Genomic DNA, 21,840 nt, shown 5'->3' with positions numbered 1-21,840 from the left:
TGCAAGGCCACTGGCTGCTTTTTTGCAGGATGGGCTCTAGCCAGCACACGTTCGCTGGCAGCACCTGCACTACTGTCTGTTAGTGTTGGCTGTGCTCCAAGGTGAGAAGGGTCGTGCGCTGCGTGTGTGGATGCGCACCTCCTATATTTACATGACATGAGTCAGTGACCTACATTCACCCTGCTTCTGTCACAAGCACATTCCTTCAAAGCTGAGATTAGGATTTTGCAGCATTGAGGCCTAATCGACTAAATAACACAGTGAAATGATTGTCTTGTTCCTATATTGTGTTATAAATAACCTATGAAGTACAATCTTTTTAATTTTTTGCTTTTTATAAATCTTTGAAAAGGCTAGCTGCCCTCTACATTGTGGGGACATTTCATGATGAATGGGCCTATAAAAATCGTTATGAACATTTCTCCCACTGGACGCAGCCCAGGACTGGAACCAGAAGTGGATCAGAAAGCGTCCTTTCTTTGAGTCTCATGCCAGATCTGATCTTTTGGTCCACCTCCCAGAAAAGGGACATTGCGGAGCTGACTTTGCCATTGGATGCTGTACCTGGGGAGGCATTGGAAAGCTGAAGAATCTGAAGCTGAAATGTACCTCTTGTTGTTATAGTGTGGCACAAGAGTTTCTCAATCCTGGGCCTGGAGATCTACCACCTTGGAGAGTTCAGATCCAACTCACACACACACACACACACACACACATCTTCTAAGCCGCTTATCCTTCTGGGTCGCAGGGGGAGGTGGAGCCTATCCCAGCAGTCATTGGGTGGAAGGCAGGATACACCCTGGACAGGTCACCAGTCCATTGCGGGGCCAGATCCACTCCTGTATCTCTAATATCCAGATGCCACTGAAGACCATTATTACCCGGATCAGGTGTTGTAGATCAGGGTTGGAGCCAAACTCTGCAGGGTGACAGATCTCCAGGACCAGGATCGGGCACCTCTGGAATAGTGGACAACATCTCTGCCCTACATGTGGGGTTCAATTTCCACACCTGGGCAAGCATACCATGTTATACCAATAGGTCCTTGGGCAAGACTTCTAATGCTACTTTTGCCTCACTCTGTAATAGTGGTACAGCCAAAATGTAATTTTAGGTGGGCCTAGTTACAGGTTCAGGCGGCTAGGCATCACAGGGATTTCACTCCAGCTCCAGGGGTGCCCAATTTTGGTCCTGGAGATCTACCACCCTGCACAGCTTAGTGCCCTCTAATCAAACACAACGGATCCAATTAATGAAGGCCTACAGGAGCATCTGAATATTAGAGCCAGGTGTGTTGGATCTGAACTAGTGATAGATCTCATAGACCAGGATTGAGCATCCATGCTCTGGAGAGTCAGCACATGGACTCCCATTTTGTATTGACTTACTCCAACTCCAGGTCCATCCTGGCTCAACTCATTCATTATCGCACACACCTGCAGCTCATTCCTGGACTCATTAGCTAGCCCATTATATGCTCCTTTGTTTGGCCTTGCTCTTTGCGAAGGCTCTGAGTTCTAAGCTGTTTTTCCTTTTTTGAGTAAGCAGTTCCCTGGTTTTTATGTTGATAATGGCTGCTTATTGAGTTGATTTCCGCCTGTTTTGATGACTACAAGTGTGGCATGGCCCCAAATAAAGCCACTCTGCACGTGCAGTCTGTCTTTCTCAGAGACATCACTATAGTGAGGCTCGCAATCAGCTTAGACAATTAGAGAGAGAATAATTAAAATTTGAACAGTTTGCTGACTTCACACTTAACTGCTTAGTTACTATAACAGCAGACAGCATTCCACAGTGGGTCAAAGCTAATCAACTCCAGTCCTACCTTTTACAGCACTTGCCCAGATGTCTGGGATGAATGGTTGAAGACTGGGATTTTCTCATTGTTTTTCATAGTATTCAAATATGTTTTCTTTACCACGATCAAGTTTACTGCTTACTGAGCTTGCTAGGATCTAGCTCAGGATCTAACTCAGCTAAGCTAAGTTCACACAATCTAAAGACACAGCACTGCTGTGTCTGATCCACTCGTAGCAACACACGCTAACACACCACCACCACATCAGTGTCACCGCAGTGCTGAGAATGATCCACCACCCAAATAATACCTGCTCTGTGGGGGTCCTGTCCAATGACGAACAGAGTAAAAGGGGGCTAACAAAGTATGCAGAGAAACAGATGGACTACAGTCTGTAACTGTAGAACTACAAAGTGCTACTATATGGTAGGGGGCGCTGATAAAATAGACAGTGTACATACAAGGAGGTGGTTTTAATGTTATAATTTGACCAAAGGTGTTCAGACCTTTCCATACAACTGTATACAGACCTTGCAGATGAAGTAGCACATCAGGTTTGGAACGGACAAGTACTTTCTATGGACATCTGCTGCGGAGACGTTGTAGCCTTATCAGCCACCACTCTGTTGAAAGTGACACATGACCAGGGACAGGCCCTCTGATGACCATTCAGCTCACTTTAGAGTGAGGAACTGGCTCTGGCTTAAAAAAAAAAAGACATATATTGGACAACAAACTGGAAATCAAGCAGCAGGACAAGAGAAGTAAAAGCGGAGGAGGGTACCCTGGGACACCAGATGTCACCATTGAGCCTATGGAGGTGTTGTGGGCTTATAAACGGAACACCAAAGAAGGAGGGAGCCCACCTGATGACCCCACTGAAGTGATTATCTTCACCAAGACCACAAGACTAATCCAAGCGTCAGTTATAATTAGAGGGATTATATAAGCTCTTAAGTAAGGTTGTCTTCTGACACCAGTGATATTATGAAATGAATAAACTGATGCAGGGCTCATGCAATGAGCTTTTCCCTGAATACCGTGATAGATGACCAAGCACACGTGTGCTGGTGGGCTGTGTGCTTTGTGTTTTTGTTTAAAAGCCTATCAGTCAACGTTTGGGTCTGTTTCTCTTGTACATCTTCCGATGTTTGCCAGCCAAAGATGGCTGCATCTGTTTGACGTCAATGTCTTATAATTAACCAATACCGGGAAACAGCAGAATGTGATATGTTTGCTTTCACTTGGCCAAATACAGTATTTTCTGTATTTCGTCTGCTGTGTTTGCTTTGCCCACGGCGTAGTGCTCTGTTTGGAGGACTGGGAGCTGTTCCGAGTGTTTGATAGTGCTGGCTAGGACATAATAAAATTAATTAGGAGCTAAAGAACCTGAGGGCTTCCTTATATAACAGACAAATGGGTAAAAGCAATGGGAACGGCTGAACAGAGAGGGCCTGATGAAAAAGTTTACTGATCTCAGAACTTCAATGAACTTTTTCCCTCATTTACTCCCCTTAAAGACCCTGAGCCCAAGAAAAATGACGGCGTCGTACCAAAGCTCAAGGTTGCTGCAAGCATCAACAGGAGAGAGCAAAGCCCAAAACGAAGGTGCCATGATGCAAAAAATACCTGCCTACCCAGGAAGTTTTGGTTTTGTGCTGACCTCTAGTGGTCACAGGAAGACAAAACACTTAAACGTGGGATACAACAGGAATTGTATCCTTTTAGCCTCAGTGGGTCAAAGGTTAATGAACTTTTATCATCTTTTCTTGTCAATCTGTAGCTGTTTCACATAAATGTGTTCTTTCCATTTTATCCAGGCAGAGGAGGAGAGGGACGGCATGGAGAAAGTGAAACTGGACAACAGAAGGATTCTCTTCAATCTGCTCCCAGTGCACGTGGCCCAGCACTTCCTAATGTCCAACCCCAGGAACATGGTGAGAGAGCCATGTGGTTTTATTCCACGCACAGCCACTTGAGACATATTCTATTCGTAGTATTTCAGTGACGTCTTGCAGTCGCACTGCCACCATTTTGGTATGATGAACTGTGCTTAATGTATATCACGATAAATGTTTCTCGTTATAAAGAAAAAAGATAAAAAATTGCATAAATTCTTAACAAAAAATACTAAAAACACTACAGTAACACCAGTTTGCCTTTGAGGATACTGTTCTACCCCCAACACTTTTAACACCAGCTTTTCCCTGCCTGAGCTCGGTACATACAGTCGTATGCAAAAGTTTGGACACACCTGATCAAATTTTTTGTTGATTTTCTATGTGAACATAAATTCACACATTCTCTACAGAGAACAGACGTCTGCACATTTTAGTGTAGAACTGTGTGTTTGCTGAATTTAACATATTGGAAAGAATAATAAAACATAAAATATAAAATGTGGCATATTTTATGTTTTATTCTTTCATATTTACAAACAGCAAAACACAATTTAACAGGTGTATTTTATAGTCCGCTGGAGTCTTACTAAGCAAACAAAACTGATGCACTGACTGAAATTGCACTTTTGAACATGATCTATCAAAAAATATTGGCAATGAATTTTTGAAATGCTGGTAGGAAATTTATTAAAGTAGATTTAATTTTGGCTGGAATTCTGTGGCTGTGCTTTTTAGTAAGTATACCTTTTAATGAAAGTTAATGTAATAACATTTTATTCTGAGCCATTTTGAAGTGTTCTCTTCTTCTCTCTTGACACAATGTAAAGGATAGCTGGCATTTTCTGTATTATGTAATTATGTAAAAAAGGAAATACGAGGTTTTGTTCCAACAGTAACTATTTGATTGTTTGGTGAGAAAGACGACAGCTATATTGTAAAAATGACAAACGTTTTGCCCAACAGTCTTTGTATGTCAAATCTCATGACATTTATCCAAACAACAAACCTTTTTATTAGTATACTTTGTTGCAGGATCTCTATTACCAGTCCTACGCCCAGGTCGGGGTCCTGTTTGCGTCCATTCCCAACTTCAACGACTTCTACATCGAGCTGGATGGAAACAACATGGGCGTGGAGTGCCTGCGTCTTCTCAACGAGATCATCGCTGACTTTGATGAGGTCAGTCTGCTTCTCTCCCATCAGCCAATCACATCCTCTACCTGAGCATCCCGTTTCAACACCTGATCTGTTTCATCCTCCAGCTCATGGACAAAGAATGCTACAAAGACATTGAGAAGATCAAAACCATGGGCAGCACATACATGGCAGCTGTGGGTCTAGTGCCCACCATTGGCACCAAGGTGAGTCCTGTTCCTCTGCTGTATCTTATACGGTTTTTAATGATATATTTTTCACAGTTCACAGACAGACATTTGTATGTTTTTGGGGGGGAGGCAGTGCTCAAAAAAACTGGGATGGGGGCCTCATGTGGAAAAAAGCTTGAATATGTTTGACTTAAAAAGCAATAAATTCTACATCATCGTGTCCATTAGAGCTGTTTCCATTGCATTGGCACTGCTGACCAGGCAACACTTCATAGATTGAGAGTGTGCCTGTTTGAGAGTTTTCCCTGCACTAAGACATTTCATTCAGCTCAAAAAGTGCTTGAGAATAGAGGTCTGCACTCCCATGGTTTCCTCAGGACCCGCCACAGGGACTAATTGTCAGTGTTGTGCATGGGAGCAGGTGGGACACCAGCCCACTGCAGGTGGGAGTGGGAAGAAATACGCATATAGAGAAATCCCACAAATTAATAAATGGCCTAAAAAAAGTAGAATGATCACTAAATCATATATATAAACAATATAAATGATAACAGTAAAACAGTTAAAATGGATGAAGTCATTCTAAAGAGTTGCGAAGCAGCCGATCACGTAAACATCATGCTAATTCTCATAGCTTACAGAGATGATGGAGCCTTCAGTCTGATGGCCACAGCTGCCCAGCAAAGCACCAAAAATAACTGCTCTGTAGTTTAATTCCTGCTTTGTGTTTACTGTGAATAAATGGCATTTGATGCAGTTACTTCACAGTGAGCCTGATGACCATGACTGCCGTGTTATTTCAGCAGAGGATAATGTATTTGTACATGGACTATATCAGATATTGGATGTCAGTACACCTTGACAGAGCTGCGCAGGCGGGGAGCGGGACTAAACGTTTCAGTTGCGAGGGGGAGCGGGATGAAATTTTGCAGGAGTAGGCGGGAGCGGTACTGAAAAAAACAGTCCCGCACAGACCTCTACTTAAGAGTTAGTGATGAGTTAAAATGGGGAAATAAAAACTGGAGTGCAGGCATAGTCCAGGCCTGGAGTTGGAAGCCATTGTAAATTTGAATGTGCGTTTATGGTCTGTGCTTGTTCTGCTAATCCAAATTTTTGCTGTTGCAGGCTAAAAAGTCCACAGCAGCCCACCTAAGCACAATAGCAGACTTTGCCATTGAAATGTTTGACGTTCTTGATGAAATCAACTACCAGTCATACAATGACTTTGTCCTGAGAGTGGGTAAGTCTCGCAAAGTCATGTAGGATACCTTCCTTTCATTGAAAATTAAAAATTGAACTGGTGCTGCATGTCAAATATTTTGGAAGTTATTCTTCAGAATAAATTCAAATTTCAGTTTTACAAGTGAACTTCATGACAGAACTCACTGAAAATGTCAATAAATATCTCTTTTGAGATGTATTTGCTGCTGAATGTTTCGAACTAAGTGAGAATAAACTTTAAAAACTTGAATTTGTTTCCATTCCTCCCAGCCTGTAAACAGTGTTTAGAAAATCACTGTAGCTAACTGCTGAACACTGCTGTGATTGGGTTTGGCAGGTATTAATGTGGGGCCAGTGGTGGCCGGAGTCATCGGGGCTCGGCGGCCTCAGTACGATATCTGGGGGAACACGGTGAACGTGGCCAGCCGCATGGACAGTACAGGGGTCCCGGGCAAGATCCAGGTACAGAGACTCCTTGAAGCTCAATGGATTTATGCTTTTATAGAGTTTTTCTCTCCTAAATTTCAGCATAATTAAGTCTTAAAGATCATTCAGAGTGGTTTGGTGTGAAATGTTCTGTTCCAGAGAACCTTAGAGTCGGTATTATTCACAGAGGTGCTGAAAGGAACCAGACATCTAAAATCTTCCTCACAGAAAGTTTTTACATGTGATGGTTTAGAATATGTTGCTGGTATCTGAGACAGTTTTATGATAGTTTTGAGATAAAGTTTTGTGTGTGACCTCTGGTTCCTCTCACCACCGCTGTAAAGAAATGACTTCCTTTACATCTCAATGATTGAATTATGCAGAAAATTTGAGAATTCAAAAATTCAGTTTAGTTAAATTGAATTCAGTTAAATTCAATTCAGACCTTTATTCATAGAAAAGCCTCATTTTACAGTAGGGCACCAATATGGACATAAATAAGTTCAACAACATGATTAGACTTGACTGGAAAATTAATTTAGAATTTCCTTTTCTCCAACCGCTTAGTATACCATAGCAACGCCCTAGCAACACCTTAGCAACCACCTGGGATTCCACAGCAAATTTTAAGTTTGTTCACAAACCTTCTCCGTCTAGTCTAGTGTTTATATCTTATCTTCATAATATCATTATATCTTAATCAGTATAATAGAACAATCAGCCTCCAGAGGTCATGCATTACTGTGATTTTATTACCGGAAGGGTGTTCTTAGGCACAGCGTGAAGTGGATCCAGCGGCTTCCTACGTAGTGCACTATGTAGGAATTTAAATACTGGATCCTGAAACCCCAACGGTGCAAAATACAGCTGAGAAACAGTCATTTGGGACATCCACACTCGATAAATGATGCACTATTCGGCTGTAGAGGCTAGAATTTCCAAACTCTCATAGTTAGCACACTATTAACGGAGCATGGAGCCATTTGGGATTCAGCCTGGGTTTGACGTGACTTCTGACTGAAACACGAACATTTGAAGTGTGTAAGATATTCAAATGACATTTTTTAGACTTTTAAACTGCTGTTTTACAGTGAATCATATTGTGAGTGCTTTAATTCAAGCCTGTGATATTAATGATGGAGCTGTTTAGGCTGTTGGCTCTTTTAGCCTGTTAGCTAGCTGACTATCCTGGTTCTAGTTAAGAACATAAGTTTTCAGCCCCTCAGTTTAAACAAAAATTGGGTTCTTACTTCATCAATAGTAAGTAGGTGGTCCATGCGAGCAGCCTGAGAGTCAAACATTATTCCATTAACAGCACATGGTTTTTTCGTGCTGTGGTGCAGTAATACACAGCTTAGTTGTTGTGAGGCGGTCATTGATGTGTGTATGTTGTGGATTTTACAACAGCTTAGAATGCGGCTCAGCCAATCAGATTTTAGGACCAGAACTCTCCATTTTATAAGGTTGATTTTGCCTTTGAGCTAACGTTGAATCAAGATTCTTTTTAAGGTGGCGTGTATGACATCAATACGTGAAGTCCCGCAAAGTCTGACCTGGCGTCTCTGACTTTTAAATGATTATTTAAGGCTTTATGGTTGACTCACAGCAGCGCACACACTATATTTTAGTGCATCGACTCATTAATGTTAACTTCTTTCAGTTTTATCAGAAAAACTTTCATAGTGCAGCTTTAAATAGAGGTAATATTTTTTAAAGGAAATAAGCTCTTCACTCCATCCTTCATGAAGAAGCTGCTGTGATCTTCTCCGCAGGTGACGGAGGACGTCTACCGCTTGCTCCAGAACGACTACGACTTGGTGTGCCGCGGCAACGTGAGCGTGAAGGGAAAAGGTCAGATGCTGACCTACTTCCTGGAGGGCAAGTCTCAGGGTGCGGGTCAGCGGGCCCCTCAGTTCTCGGGGAGTATGGAGCGCAGGGTGTACGCCGTGGGGCGCACCAGCAGCGTCCCCACCAAGACAGGCACCGCCTCGTCCGCCGCCTCAGGACTGGCCGCCAGGGTCGGGGTCGGCAGCACCCAGCTGGGGAACAGCTCCAGCACGGTCACCAAGAAACGAGCCACCACGTACGTCCCTGTGGTGGGAGAGGAGGATGAGGCGGACACGGAGGAGGAAGGGGAGGTTTAGGATGGACAGAGGGATTTGAAAAGGAACAAGTGAGCTTGAGAGCTCAGAGAAAGCAACGGTAATACAGACAGCAAGCCAAAGTCAGTATGGCATGCCAAAAAGGCCAAAGGTGGAAGCGGAATGAAACGGGTTCAACTCTGCATCGTGTAATGATTTGTAGATGCAAGGTACCGGGACCTGATATGTAAATGTAAACATGCATTCTTTAATGCAACATATACAAAACTTTATTGCAGCTTGTCCAAATGGAGGTGAGGGGCGCTCCAAAGTCAGTATGGAAGGCCAACAGGACCAAATGGGCTCTAAAGAGAGAGGAAACCGGCTCAACTCCACAGTGTAATCATCGATTTATGGGTGCAACAAACGACGTCGCGATATATAAAAGTAAAACCTGCATTCTCAAATGCAATACAAACAAAACTTAACCGTAGCTTGTCCAAATGGATGTGAAGGGGCACTCCACAGTCAGTATGGAAGGCCAAATGGGTCAAAAAATGAGGAAAAAGAGGATGAAAATGGTTGTCAACTCCGCAACATAATAATGGATTTACTAATGCAAGTTTCCATAACATAAAATAACAATAAAAAAGTAAAACTGGCATCCTCTAATGAAAAATAAGCAAAACTTCATTGCAGCTTGTCCAAATAGATGCGTATGGGGCACCAAATGAGCAAAAAGAAGGAAAAATAGAAAGAAAGCAGGTCCAACTCTGAGATGTAATATTCGTAGGGTGCAAGATTACATGATAAAATATAAGTCAGACCTGAGTTGAACCTGCATTCTGTAATGCAAAATAAGCAACACATCATTGCAGCTTACCTGAATAGATGTGAAGGACACTCCAAGGTCAGAATGGAAGAAAAAATGAATGGAAAAAGGAAATGGGTTCAACTCTGCAACATAATCGATTTATGAAAGAAAAACTGACATTTTTGAAACAAAAATAAGCAAAACATTGCAGCTTGTCCAAACACATGCGAAGGGCACTCTAAGGTCAGTATGGATCAGCAGGTAGGCCAAAAAATGTGGAGAAAGAAGGAAAAAGATGAAGGAAACAGGTTCAACTTCAATTTATGGATGCAAGTTTCCACAACACAGTTTATAAAAGTAAAACTCACATTTTCTAATCAAAAATAAGCATAATAATAAAAAAAACATTGCAGCTTGTCCAAATGGACAGAGCACTTCAAGGACAGAAAGAAGCACCAAGCAGGCCAAAAATGTGGGAAAAGAGGAAAGAAACAGGTTCAACTCTGCAACATAATAATTCATTTTTGGGTGTAAGTTTCCACAACGTGAATTTTAAAAGTAAAACTTGCATTCTTTGATGCAAAATAAGCAAAACACCATCGCAGCTTGTCTGAACACATGCAAAGTGAACCCCAGAATCAGTATGGAGTGCCAAATGGGCCCAAAAAGGAGCAGCCATTCTTATTGCTCTGCAGGGTGACATTTCATTCTCACTTTATGGCAGGTGAATGAGACTATGGTCACTCAACATCCAGCAAGCAACAAGAATACTTACACAAGACATCAGCATGGAGCACACAATGGGCCAAAAAGGAGCAGCAATTTTTATCCAATCTTTTACACTGAGCTCTGCAGGGAGAGACTTATTTCTGCCCCCTTTGAGGGTCAGAGGAGACTTTGTTGTTCTGCGCTGTCAAGATCCGACAAACATCACGAAGTACGAGGAGGGAAATTTGAAAATGAGAGTGGGAAAAGGAGATGGAATTTCGTCTTCCCTTTCTAATTGTTCATTTTCAGTTTGGTGAGCATCATCTACATGGTCCGGTTTGAGGATGGCAACTCTTTGGTTTCTCCATTCTGTTTTTTCTTGTTTAGATTCAAAGCTCAACGCCTGACTCTTCCAACAAGAGGCATTAAAGACGCACTCTCTCTTTTGCTGTGCAAATTTTTGCCCAGACGTACAGGGAACTTGCAAAGCTTCAAGACATTTCTCCTCGTCGAGACGAGAATTTTTATGTATCATATGCCAAGATTATCTGATTTGATGTAAATACGTAGATGTTCTTACTATGAAATTTGTGTATTCTTTTGTATACTAATCAGTAAGTTTGAGTGAAGGTATGCATGTATATGAACGCTGCAATGTGTAATGAAACTAGCACAAAGGACATATCCTGCACCTCCAGTCGTTCGATCTGACGAAGCAATTTATTGATTTGATAGGCTTTTATTTTTTTTTTGTTGTTATCGCTATTAATTTTGTGTAGCTTCTGCGCAACCATGGATCAATCAGGATTACTGCACCTGTGGAAGGTGACTAGCACACAGACTGCTGTAGTTTCTTTTTTACTTTTCAGGTTAAAGGTATGTGGCGCTGCACCTGTGACTTTTGTAATTTGATATATGCTGTTATTTTGTGGAAACTTTTCTTATCAGGGCACTTCTATTAGACATAGAAGACTTTTTACGAATGGCCTCAAATCGAGTAGATGCCTGTAGACGCACCTATAGTGATAAACGCTAGGCACCCGCGAGTAAACACGTCAAAGTCGCACAGATCCGGTACCAGCGATGTAGAGGAAACACTAGACTTCCACTAGAGGGTGCTAATCCTAAGCTAGTTTCCCACCAAGCAGAGTTAGCAGTGTTCTCACGGTTCTGGAAACATTACAGTTTAGTTCTTGGACCCAGCAGATTCAGGCCATCAGCTAGTTGTCAAAAAGGCTTTATTTTGATGGCTTTGTTTTTTGAAAAACTAAAAAACTAAGCCTAACCCTAATCCTAATGCTAACGTCGTGTCCTAACAGCGAGCGATATGAGCGAGCAACAACAACAAAATCAACTCCCTTTGTAATTGGTGAAGGTGTCTACACCAGCCGCAAGAGGCAGAGTGCCATGCAATGCCATGTCGCACCGCACCGTTTTTGACAGACACCCCGTTTCTGCCAAATTCCACCTCAAAATGGAAGAGGAGACCCAGATAGCAAGAAGACGGTGGCCTGCTGATTGCAAAGCTGGTGGCCAACTGGCTTTTTGCACAGTTTTTTTCCAGGTGGCCCAGTGGTAGTTAAGCAAATTAGACAAAATGCCAGTTACATCACTCATTTTGCAAAAATGAGCAAAAAAAAAGGAAAAATAGAAAGAAAGCAGGTTCAACTCTGAGATGTAATATTTATGGATGCAGGATTACATGACAAAATATAAGTCAGACCTTAGTTAAACCTGCATTCTGTAAAACAAAATAAGCAAAACATCATTGCAGCTTACCTGAAAAGATGTGAAGGACACTCCAAAGTCAGAATGGAAGGCCAAATGGGCCAAAAAATGAATGGAAGGAAATGGATTCTATTTTGGAACATAATAATCAATTTATGGATGCAAGTTTTTTCCAGGTGGCCCACTGGTAGTTAAGCAAATTAAACAAAATGCCACTTCAAATCACTCATTTTGCACTCATGGCCCAATTTACTTATTTTTCCTTTTTCGCAATCCTTTCAAAATTAATTTAGTAAATAACTTTAACAGCAACATCATAAATAAAGCCAGTTACACAGCTGTAACCATTCTAGCACAGTGTCAACAATATTTTCAACAGAATCATTATATTTTAGGCCTGATAACTACATTTTTGTCTCCCAATTGTTTGTAATAATTGTTTATTTTCCAAAATAAAAGTCTTTTTAAAATTTAAAATCTGTTTGAGGAGATCTAAAACTAGATCTCGTGTGCAGGACAGTAATCTGGGTGGTCTGAGAGTGGACCAGCAGTGGCAAACTGTCAGCAGGGTGCTGATCTTACCAATCCAGCAGACCAATATATGCTTGCTACCTGGAGAGACTCATCCATGAAGTGGAGAAAAGGAGGAATGGCCACGATCTTTCCAGTAAACAATTTGGAGAGAAGTTGACAGTGCTGGATGTTTTAGAGGTGGATACTGTTTGATTGATTAGGATCCTTAGCTAGTTAGCTAAGTAGACTTAGCAGATATGTTAGCAGACGCAAGCTGCCCAACACCAGGGCATTATAATTCTAATTTAACAATGATATTTAGACCACTGGCCTTAAATGTGGGGATAAAACGTAACCTTTTATACACTGTATTAAATCAATGTCTCAAAAAAACACCAGTGAAGTGGCTATTTTCTTGTAGATCCGTGGTTTGTTTGCATTTTGACTTGACACAGGAGCTTTACGTTTCCAGTGTAGGCATCCTGAATTCTTTACAATAAGACATTTCAGTGCTCGCTTGCTGTTAGGACACATTGTGGCTCTGTTGATAATCAGGCCACCGCACTCCAGTAGCGCCACGTAGCATCAAGTAGCGGATACAGTCCAAAGCGCTACTATGCTACGTAGGATGTGTTGTGCTGAGAGCGACAATGCAATTCAAGCACAAGTGTTTTTTACACTCTGCTCATATAAATTTAGTGAAATAGAACTTATAATTTGTCAAGTTTCACCTAAGTTTACTACTCTTCACAAACTTTTGAGGTGAAAAATGGCTAGCAACGTCAGCCAAGGTAACAGCCCATTAGCATTTGTCTGTTTATATAAAAGACTGACTGCCTTTCTGTGTAAATTAAACCCAGACACATTGCGTCTGGCGTGCGGTGGCCTTTACACCAAATCCGTTTCTTTTTTTTTTTAACAATTTGAACCATTGCAAACATAAGAAACCATCAGAATAAAGTGATACAAAAACTCTAAGCTGAATCAGATGTGTTGAAGCAGGGCCTCGCCTCACAAAGCAGGATAGCTAACTTTAATCCCTTAAAATCTATGGTTTATTATTCAGTAACTGCAGGGACTTGTAAACTGGCTACTTTGGGCCTGTCAGTGGGCTCTGGTCATTTAAAGGGTTGACTTTAATCAAGCTGCACAGGTATCAAAAACATAAATCTATTATTACTCGATCAGCACTAATACTATGATGCCATTTTAGGGCCACTGTTAAAAAAAATAAATAAATAATAGATTTTGAGAATAAAGTCAGAATATTTCCAGAATAAAGTTGGAATATTTTGATAAAGTCATGAAGGTACAAGAATAAACTTGAGATATTTCGAAGATTATGTGGGCTAATTGTAGGGGGGCTGCCATAACGCACTGGAGCCGGAGTTCTGCTCCTTCGGGGTCGATCATTTTGATTATCATTCTGTCGCCTGTGAAACTTCATGCCCTCTTCGAATGGCATGGAGATGTAACCACCGATAGGCTTGTAGACGACCCTGCCTGTGAGTTCTGCTTCAACAAAACAGACAGACAGTTTCCTCCGAGTCTGTCTGGCTCTTTATTCTAAATAAACACAGTTTCCTGCTCAGCCGTTTCTTATACTAATAACAGGCTGGTGCTGATGTGCAGAGGAGACAGGGAAACTGAGTATTTCTTTATGGGTGAAACTGATACTAAAGCATAACTATACCGACTCAACGTCCCTCGTTTTAGCACGAGGAGGTCACTACCTTCCTTTTGCAAACCCTTTGGCTACAATATTGTAATGGCTTTTCCTGTTAATATCCCACTTTTATATTGTAATTCTAGGACTTTATTATCAAAATATTATGACTTTATTCTCAAAATATCATACCGTGTGACTTTTTATCACTAAATATTACGACTATATTCTCGGAAAGTTTACTATTTTTTTAACAGTGGCCCTAAAATGCTGTAGTAATAACACAGTGGCTTTTTACCTCTACAAATTATTTACTTTCTGCACATTTACACAGTAGGGATGAGCAATATGGCAAAAATATGTATCACGAGTTTTTCTGAGGTTTGATAAAAAGAACAGACAAAAAAGAAGCAGCAGGGCCACATTCAAAGTATTATCAAGACCTTTGAGTACAATGATTTGTATTGAACATTTCACACACTGCACTGCAATTAAACAGGACTTATTACGCTGTCTTTGTAATGAAACCTGCAATTAGTCAGTGTTAAGTATTGACATCCACTGTGTGCTCAGAAAAGCACATTGTGACACAGTGTGATGTAACTTATCACAGTAACGTTATATGACCTGTTATGCTGTATGATTTCTCACTCCTTCTTTGAAAAATGAGCCTCTCACCTCTCGGCTCTTTAATGCGATTGCCTTGAATATCTAAACCTGTATTGCCAGGGAAAATTGTTAACCACCCTGCTTTGTGAAACAGGCCCCAGGTGTTGTAGAAAACACTAAACTGTATTGTTGTAACCCTGTAGGTCAGAAGTCTCTGCACCATAAAAGCATTTTAGGCGTGATTAGGTGTGATTCTTTACTCATGTGTAGTTGGCATTTCCGATTCCAGTATCACAGAGCAGTATGTATTACTACATATTATTATGTATTATTAAGCTAATAATCATTTGCCCGTAGAGAATATAATGTAAGGTTGAGATCTGGACTGTTTAAACTACAGCATTACTGCAGCGTCCTCACCAAAAATCGACGATAACTTTTTACTTGAACCCTGCCGCATAACGTTGACTTAAGCATGCCATAAACATGTTATGGCAGATGTCATAGGCTGTCATGAGTTGTCATGACAGATTTTGTTCAATAATATAACCACTGGTGCAAATTCATTCACTTTTCGAAATTATGTGATTATGTCCTTCCTGGGGCAGGATGCTTGTCGAAAAAGTACATAGCTGAGTTGCAAATAAGCTGTCAGTTATTATAGCTGTCAATCATTAATATTTTAATTCAAAATAGATTTTTCATTTCATTAATTATAGTTGGTTACAGTAAAAAGGAAGAAGCCCTAATGTGTCCTGGAATTGGGACACTTTTTCACTGTACTGTAACCGTTTGTTGACATACTGTGTACCATAACAGTATTAATAGTATTCCCTTCTTAATTATCACCATATTTATCACATTTAGGGTATTAATGACCAGACTGAAAATTTAATGACACAATATTAAGAAAAAAATGCTATTGTACTAGGCAACAGTATTTAATACATACCCCCTTAACAGGTCAGGGCCCACCGGCAGGTCCAAAGCTTTGTTACACACTTCTAAAGCCTAAGAAAAGTTCAGCATTTTGCATTGAAATCCCTGTAGTTACTGAATAATCAGCCTTATTATGCAATAAGGGGTTTTAAGGGGTTAATATGTATGATATTAATAATATTATTTGTGTTTTAATATGAACATATTGCTGCTGTCAGGACAAAACCTCGTAACTTTACAGGACAAGGAAACACGTTCTTAACTTTTAATGGAAGTAAATGGAGAAAAATTTTGGACCATTTCTGTTTCTCTATTCATCATGAAATTTTGACACAGTATAAAGGGCAACTGCTTTTTTTCAAACTAGGTCAAAAAATGAAAAATGGAGATGGAAGTTTTGTGCCAGCATCAGTGATATAAAGCATGATATTTAAATATGAGGAGTGTATTTTTTTGATAAGCGTGCTTTGACAGTTACCGATGATGACTAAACAAATCATTTATGAAAACTCATGACAGCATATGGCATCTGCCATGAGATGTTTATGCCATGCTCATGTCAGTGTTGTGTAGCAGGGTTACCAAGGGCACATGATCACCATGTCATCGTCACAGAAAGACTCCACCCCATTTTAACCTGAAGAAAAGTTGGCACAGTTTGTATCGTTGACAGTGTTTCGCTCTGTGGTGGAGCGTTTGTTGTTTTTCTCTTTTGCTTTCTCTCTCGAGCGCGCTGCCGAGACTTCGGCGACATCGCATACGGTACTTACCTGCAGCAGTGCACGACCAAGGCTGGGGGGGTGTGCAAATCAGGGTCGATTAGGAGAGGCTGAAGGGGACGAGGGCAAAGGGAACATTTGGTGACTTTGAGGACAACAACCTTGCGATGTGGGGAGAGCATTCCTGCCCACGCAGGGATATTAACAAAGCCACCAAAACATTAGCAGGCACATCTGTACCCGTTTCTCATCACAGTACTGTATAACAAACACCAATATTAGCACTCGCAGTAATGGTCACGTACCACACGTGTGAGCACTCCTCCACTTTGCTGTTTGGAAGAAAACACTTCTGTGTGCATTTGTGTACAATATACAGACGTACCTTCTCACTGGTACTATGGGTTTGCATCAGGATGAGGTTTTGAGCCTCCAAAGCCAGTAAAATGACATGCCATGTGTCATTCTTCAACACATCTGGACCAAATCCATGTTAACAGTGATCTTTACCCACAATCTCAAGCCTAGCTGGCCAACACTGCGATGGCTAAAGCTTTTAAAGTCTGTATTAGCCTCACTGCATTCCTTTAACTCACAGACATAAATGTATCCAAATACATTACTTCCACCAAACTTTTCTGCATAATTTAAATGTTGAGATGTAAACAGAGTCATTCAGAGTGATTTGGTGTGAAATGCTCTAGAGAAACTTAGAGACTCAGAATCGTTCACAGTGGTGGTGATAGGAACCAGACGTCTGAAGCAATTAATTCCACTAATAGCTTCTTCACAGAAAGTTGAATTGAATTCAGAACCATCAGCCAACTGTGTTTGCACACTGTGGAATTAGACCTCCACATTTAACCCATCCATGCAGTGAAACACCCACATACATGCACACTAGGGGGCAGTGAGCACACTTTGCCCAGAGCGGTGGGCAGCCCTATCCACGGCACCCGGGGAGCAATTGGGGGTTAGGTGCCTTGCTCAAGGGCACTTCAGTCCTGGACCATCAGCCGAGGGGATCAAACCTGCGACCTTCCGGTCACAGGGCTGGTTCCCTAACCTCCAGCCCACGACTGCCCCGTGCATAATAACACAACTATTATTATGCAAAGTGGTTACAAATATGTTGCCTCATGCCTGAGACATTGTTTTCCAATAGTTTTCCAATAAGGTTTTTGGCCTAAAACGTATTTTGAATGGCAGAGGGGTAGATATATGGTGTTGTATGGCAAACGTGCACAAAGAAAACATGGTTTCTTCAGCTTTACCACTATTTTACCATCACCAATGTTAAAACTAAGAGGGCCTGTGTAGGTTCACTTACATTATTTGTTTACATTGTAGACATTGGGACCTCTGGTTCCTACCACCTCCACTGTAAAGTAATTATGCTGTGTGTACATGTTAGTGGTAGACGGTCATTTTCTGTTATTTTCCAAAACTGCCACCACCCGCAGCAACATTCCATCAGAAGCTTCATTTTTCCAACTTTTGCCGTCGACCACAGTGGTGAAATAAACTGGATGCTTTTTGGGGAAGCAATGGATGCCAAACTTCTTCTTTTATTGTACAGCAAAACAGTAAAATAGTGTCCTCCTGACTTTTTCCACCTTAAATAAGCAGTCAACTTTGCTAAAGCTCCTCTGATAATCATCCATTTTCACTGGTGATGCTGTCACCACGCCAACATTTGCGTGGCTTCATGCGGCCTTTGGTCATGTACTGTTATGAAGCATAAAACGATGGTATTTTCATTGTCAGCATATTAACACAGCATTAGAGTCAGTAAGTTTCTGTACAGTTACTCTGAATGACTGCTTACATCTGAATGGTTGATTTATGCAGACATTTTAAAATCTGTTGAATTCTTCTTCAAATGTATAAGTGGGTCATTTTAATGCTGAAAAAGAGCTCATAGCAAATCAATAAGAATTGCATAAGAGACTTTTACTGGCATTTTGTTTTAAAGGTCATCTCCTGCTCGGACTCTTGCCAAATTCTGGAAAATGCACTGAAAACAGAATAAACAGGTGTACTGAAATTCTGGAACTTCCCATTTGAAAGTAGACAGAACTTTAAATCTTCTGAATTCTTACTTCAAACTGAATGACAAGTCTTAATTTATCATACATTTACCATACAAAGCCCTTCACTGGTCTTAGTGACGACGCCACGAACCCCTCAACCTCTCCCGGATCTGTCATTGACTGCAAACATCTACCGTCAATATAAACACGACATGTTTCTTGCCTTATTGTACAAGCTTACAGTGACTGAAATACTTGCCTTTTAGCTAATACTCTTTGATATGCAGATGTTTCGTTTGTACATATGGTGGTGTGTGATATGTCTCCTGTACAGTACAAAGCTGAGCAGTATAAGATTTTTGTAATGAACACAGCATTGAAGTAAAATGGTTCTCAATTTAGATAACTGTGTCATGTTTGTAATGACTGCTTCACCGATTCATGAATATGACAATATGATAAAAAAATATGATCAAAAAAACATCAGTGTTATAAAGGTAAGTATGTATTGAGAAAAAGCTCATAGTGCTGCATGGTTTAGTGCACTGTTTCTCAAGCCTGGTCCTGGAGGCCCACTGTCCTGCACATTTTAGTGCGTTTCCTGCTTTAATAGCCACTTCAACTGAACAAAGGGCTGTTAACAAGCTGATTCGTTGGATCAGATGTGTTGGGAGCAGGGAAAACACTAAAACATGCAGGACAGTGGGCCTCCAGGACCAGGAAATACTGGTTTAGTGAACGTTACATACTTGGGCAGAAAACTGGTACAGGTGTGAATAATTTCAGAAACAACCACGTTATCCAATCAGGGTTCAGGTGTAAATCATTATGTGTAGTCTGCTTCAGTTCTTTGAGCTCTACCCATTGGGCCTCACTGGGCCTCACCAACCGTTGTTAAGAAAGAATTTCTTCTGAAAACCCACTTGCACAGTTTTCACGAAGATCCTGACATTCACCAACGTTTTCTAATTTGGGATCTACACACACTCAAGAGCACAAAGGTGCGAACGATTCTGTGGTTTAAGAACACGTCATGAATCTGATGTAGATTTTTTCTTAGGATCTTTCTCAAGAACATATTTAAGAAGAAAACTTAAGAAGGTATTGGTGATTGAGGTCAATTGTTTCCAGCTGCGCTAACCATGCCCCCCTGGAGTTTTCCCTGCTCTACCACACCTAATCCACACTCTTAGAACCTGTCAATGGTTCTTTGAAGAATCCTTTTCGAACTCAGTTGTGCGACTATGAAGGAAGTTTAAAGAACTGCACAATGTAAAGGCTTCTTTTAACATGCATAGCATTTCGTAGATGCTTTTATCCAGAGTGACTTACCATTTAGTCACTTTTACAGAAGTAGGCGAGGAGTTTTGCCCAAGGACTCCTATTGGTGTAGCTTAGAGAAGTTTAGAGATCAAACCTCAGTCTACAGCATGGAGGGCAAAGGTGTTACCCACTACACTATACTAACCACCCTTCAACAATTCACGTAGTGTTATTGCCAAGCCCACTAGAGGCGAGTCCGAGTCATAACTGAGACCTGGACACATCGAGTTTGAGGCAAGACCAAGACCTTGTAGTAGTCAAGTCTGAGTCAAGGCAAAGACCAGCAGTGTCAAGACCAAGACAGGGACAAGACCAGATTCCGATTTTTTTTCAGAATAAAAAAATAAAAAGAAGGAAAAAATTATTTTACTATTTTAACTGCTCCCTGGGCACTATGGGTAGGGCTGCCCACTGCTCTGGGCAAGAGTGCTCACTGCCCCCTAGTGTGTGGGTACACAACGTAACTTTTAAAGTCTTAACAGATTATAAAAAGACTGGGCATCTCACACTATCCCACAGATTTTTGGACAACTAAAATATTGGGGATCACACACTAAACGATTAGGGATCACACACTACTCAACTTTTAAGCTGTTGCTAAACCGAATGGAGCACACTGAACTCACGTGAGCTCACATGAACTCTCGCAAACTCACACGTTCTCCCATTACTAGGAGATGCAAATAAACAAACGTGAGCCGCTCACTGCTGCTGCTGTTTTCTCTGCCGTTTGCGCTGATGCAGTAAAGAAGCAGCAGGTTAACATGTTTAAGTGAGGGTCATGGATTTAGAAATGTGATCAGTGAGGTATTTTTTGAGAGTCTTGATTGTACATAAACTCGATTGTGCCTTAAACTTAGCTCATTAAAAAGCTTCGCTCCACACGAGTGACTTTTTGCCATTTTCTTTGTTTACTTGCTGCATCGTGCTCTCAGTTTTCACTGGCTGTTGCAGGAGTCCGTTCAGATTGAATCGTTGACCAGTTTACTCAACTAGATTACGCTCAGAGTCGGGTAAAAAAAAATCAAACGTTTGATATACTCTGACTGGTCTGAAACGCAATCAGGAGGCCAAACGTCCCTCGGAAACTACTCAGTATAAATAAAAGTGATGATGATGATGATGATGATGATGTTTTATATCTATATATGGGCTGGTAACTCTATTACAGTTATCAAAACCTGGATAAATTCCAAGACCTGTGAAATCACAACCGCAATTCGAAGTCAAGGCTGTGCGCGTTGCCATGGTAGCTAACAAAATTTTGTTCGCCAGTAATAGAGGGATGTCAGTCATGCACATTCATTAGACTATTAAGACCACGCCCAGACGGTTCTCAGAGAGGTCTGATGAGTGCCTTTGGTGATTTTTGAGGAGTGTTTTATCATATTTCTGCTTTGTGTTTTCTATTTAAACTTCGCTGAATGCTTCATATGACACCCTATACAAAAGAGTTCAATATATCAAAATGTTCCCACAGGCTTTAAGCCACATGTGTCAGGTTCCAGTACTGATGGGCCAAAACGCTGCAGACTTCAGCACACTGCCTCATTAAACACACCCAATTCAGCTCATCAGCTAATTAGCAAGGCCTTCATGAACTGAATTCAGAGCATTAGATGAGGGTAAATACTAATATCCAGAGCACTTTGGCTCAGAAGTTTGACATGCCTGCCTTCAGCAGTGAAATTGCAGCCAACACTCTGAGGCTCTGGAATTTGGCAGTATACTGAGGTAAGCCGCCATTGTGTTTAGCAGCAATTTAGCAGAGGTTTGATGACCAGCACACCGCATACGTGCTCCGCTATCTGTGACCATACGTCGTTCACACAGGGTCACACTGTGCCTTTGACAAACAGTCATCAGTGAGAGTCTTGTGTTTGCACGGGTAAATATTTACATCAACAGGAAGGTCATGAGGGATGTTTTGAAGCCCTGTGTGTCCTGTTGAGCAATGGTCAGAGACTCATCGCTATCAGCTCTTGAGTAATCTAGAGACATAAAGACGCCCCTATCCTTCAAACTGCTTGGGTTAA

The 21,840-nt window shown here is 41.2% G+C and overlaps 1 protein-coding gene across 1 annotated transcript in view; it reads left to right on the top strand.

Annotated features, from left to right (window-relative positions):
• Positions 1 to 10,061, top strand: part of adcy1b (adenylate cyclase 1b) — a 123,705-nt gene extending 113,644 nt beyond the window's left edge. The window contains 6 exon segments of the mRNA XM_036597570.1: positions 3,619 to 3,735; positions 4,717 to 4,878; positions 4,962 to 5,060; positions 6,150 to 6,264; positions 6,583 to 6,707; positions 8,444 to 10,061. Coding sequence (XP_036453463.1) covers positions 3,619 to 3,735; positions 4,717 to 4,878; positions 4,962 to 5,060; positions 6,150 to 6,264; positions 6,583 to 6,707; positions 8,444 to 8,815 — 990 coding nt within the window. The 3' untranslated portion in view covers positions 8,816 to 10,061.
• Positions 10,062 to 21,840: the final 11,779 nt, after the last annotated feature.

This window comes from Colossoma macropomum, unplaced genomic scaffold, assembly GCF_904425465.1.
Source record: "Colossoma macropomum unplaced genomic scaffold, Colossoma_macropomum, whole genome shotgun sequence".
Classification (NCBI taxonomy): domain Eukaryota; kingdom Metazoa; phylum Chordata; class Actinopteri; order Characiformes; family Serrasalmidae; genus Colossoma; species Colossoma macropomum.
Note: the sequence above shows the minus strand (reverse complement) of the source record. Positions and strands in the feature narration are given on the sequence as shown.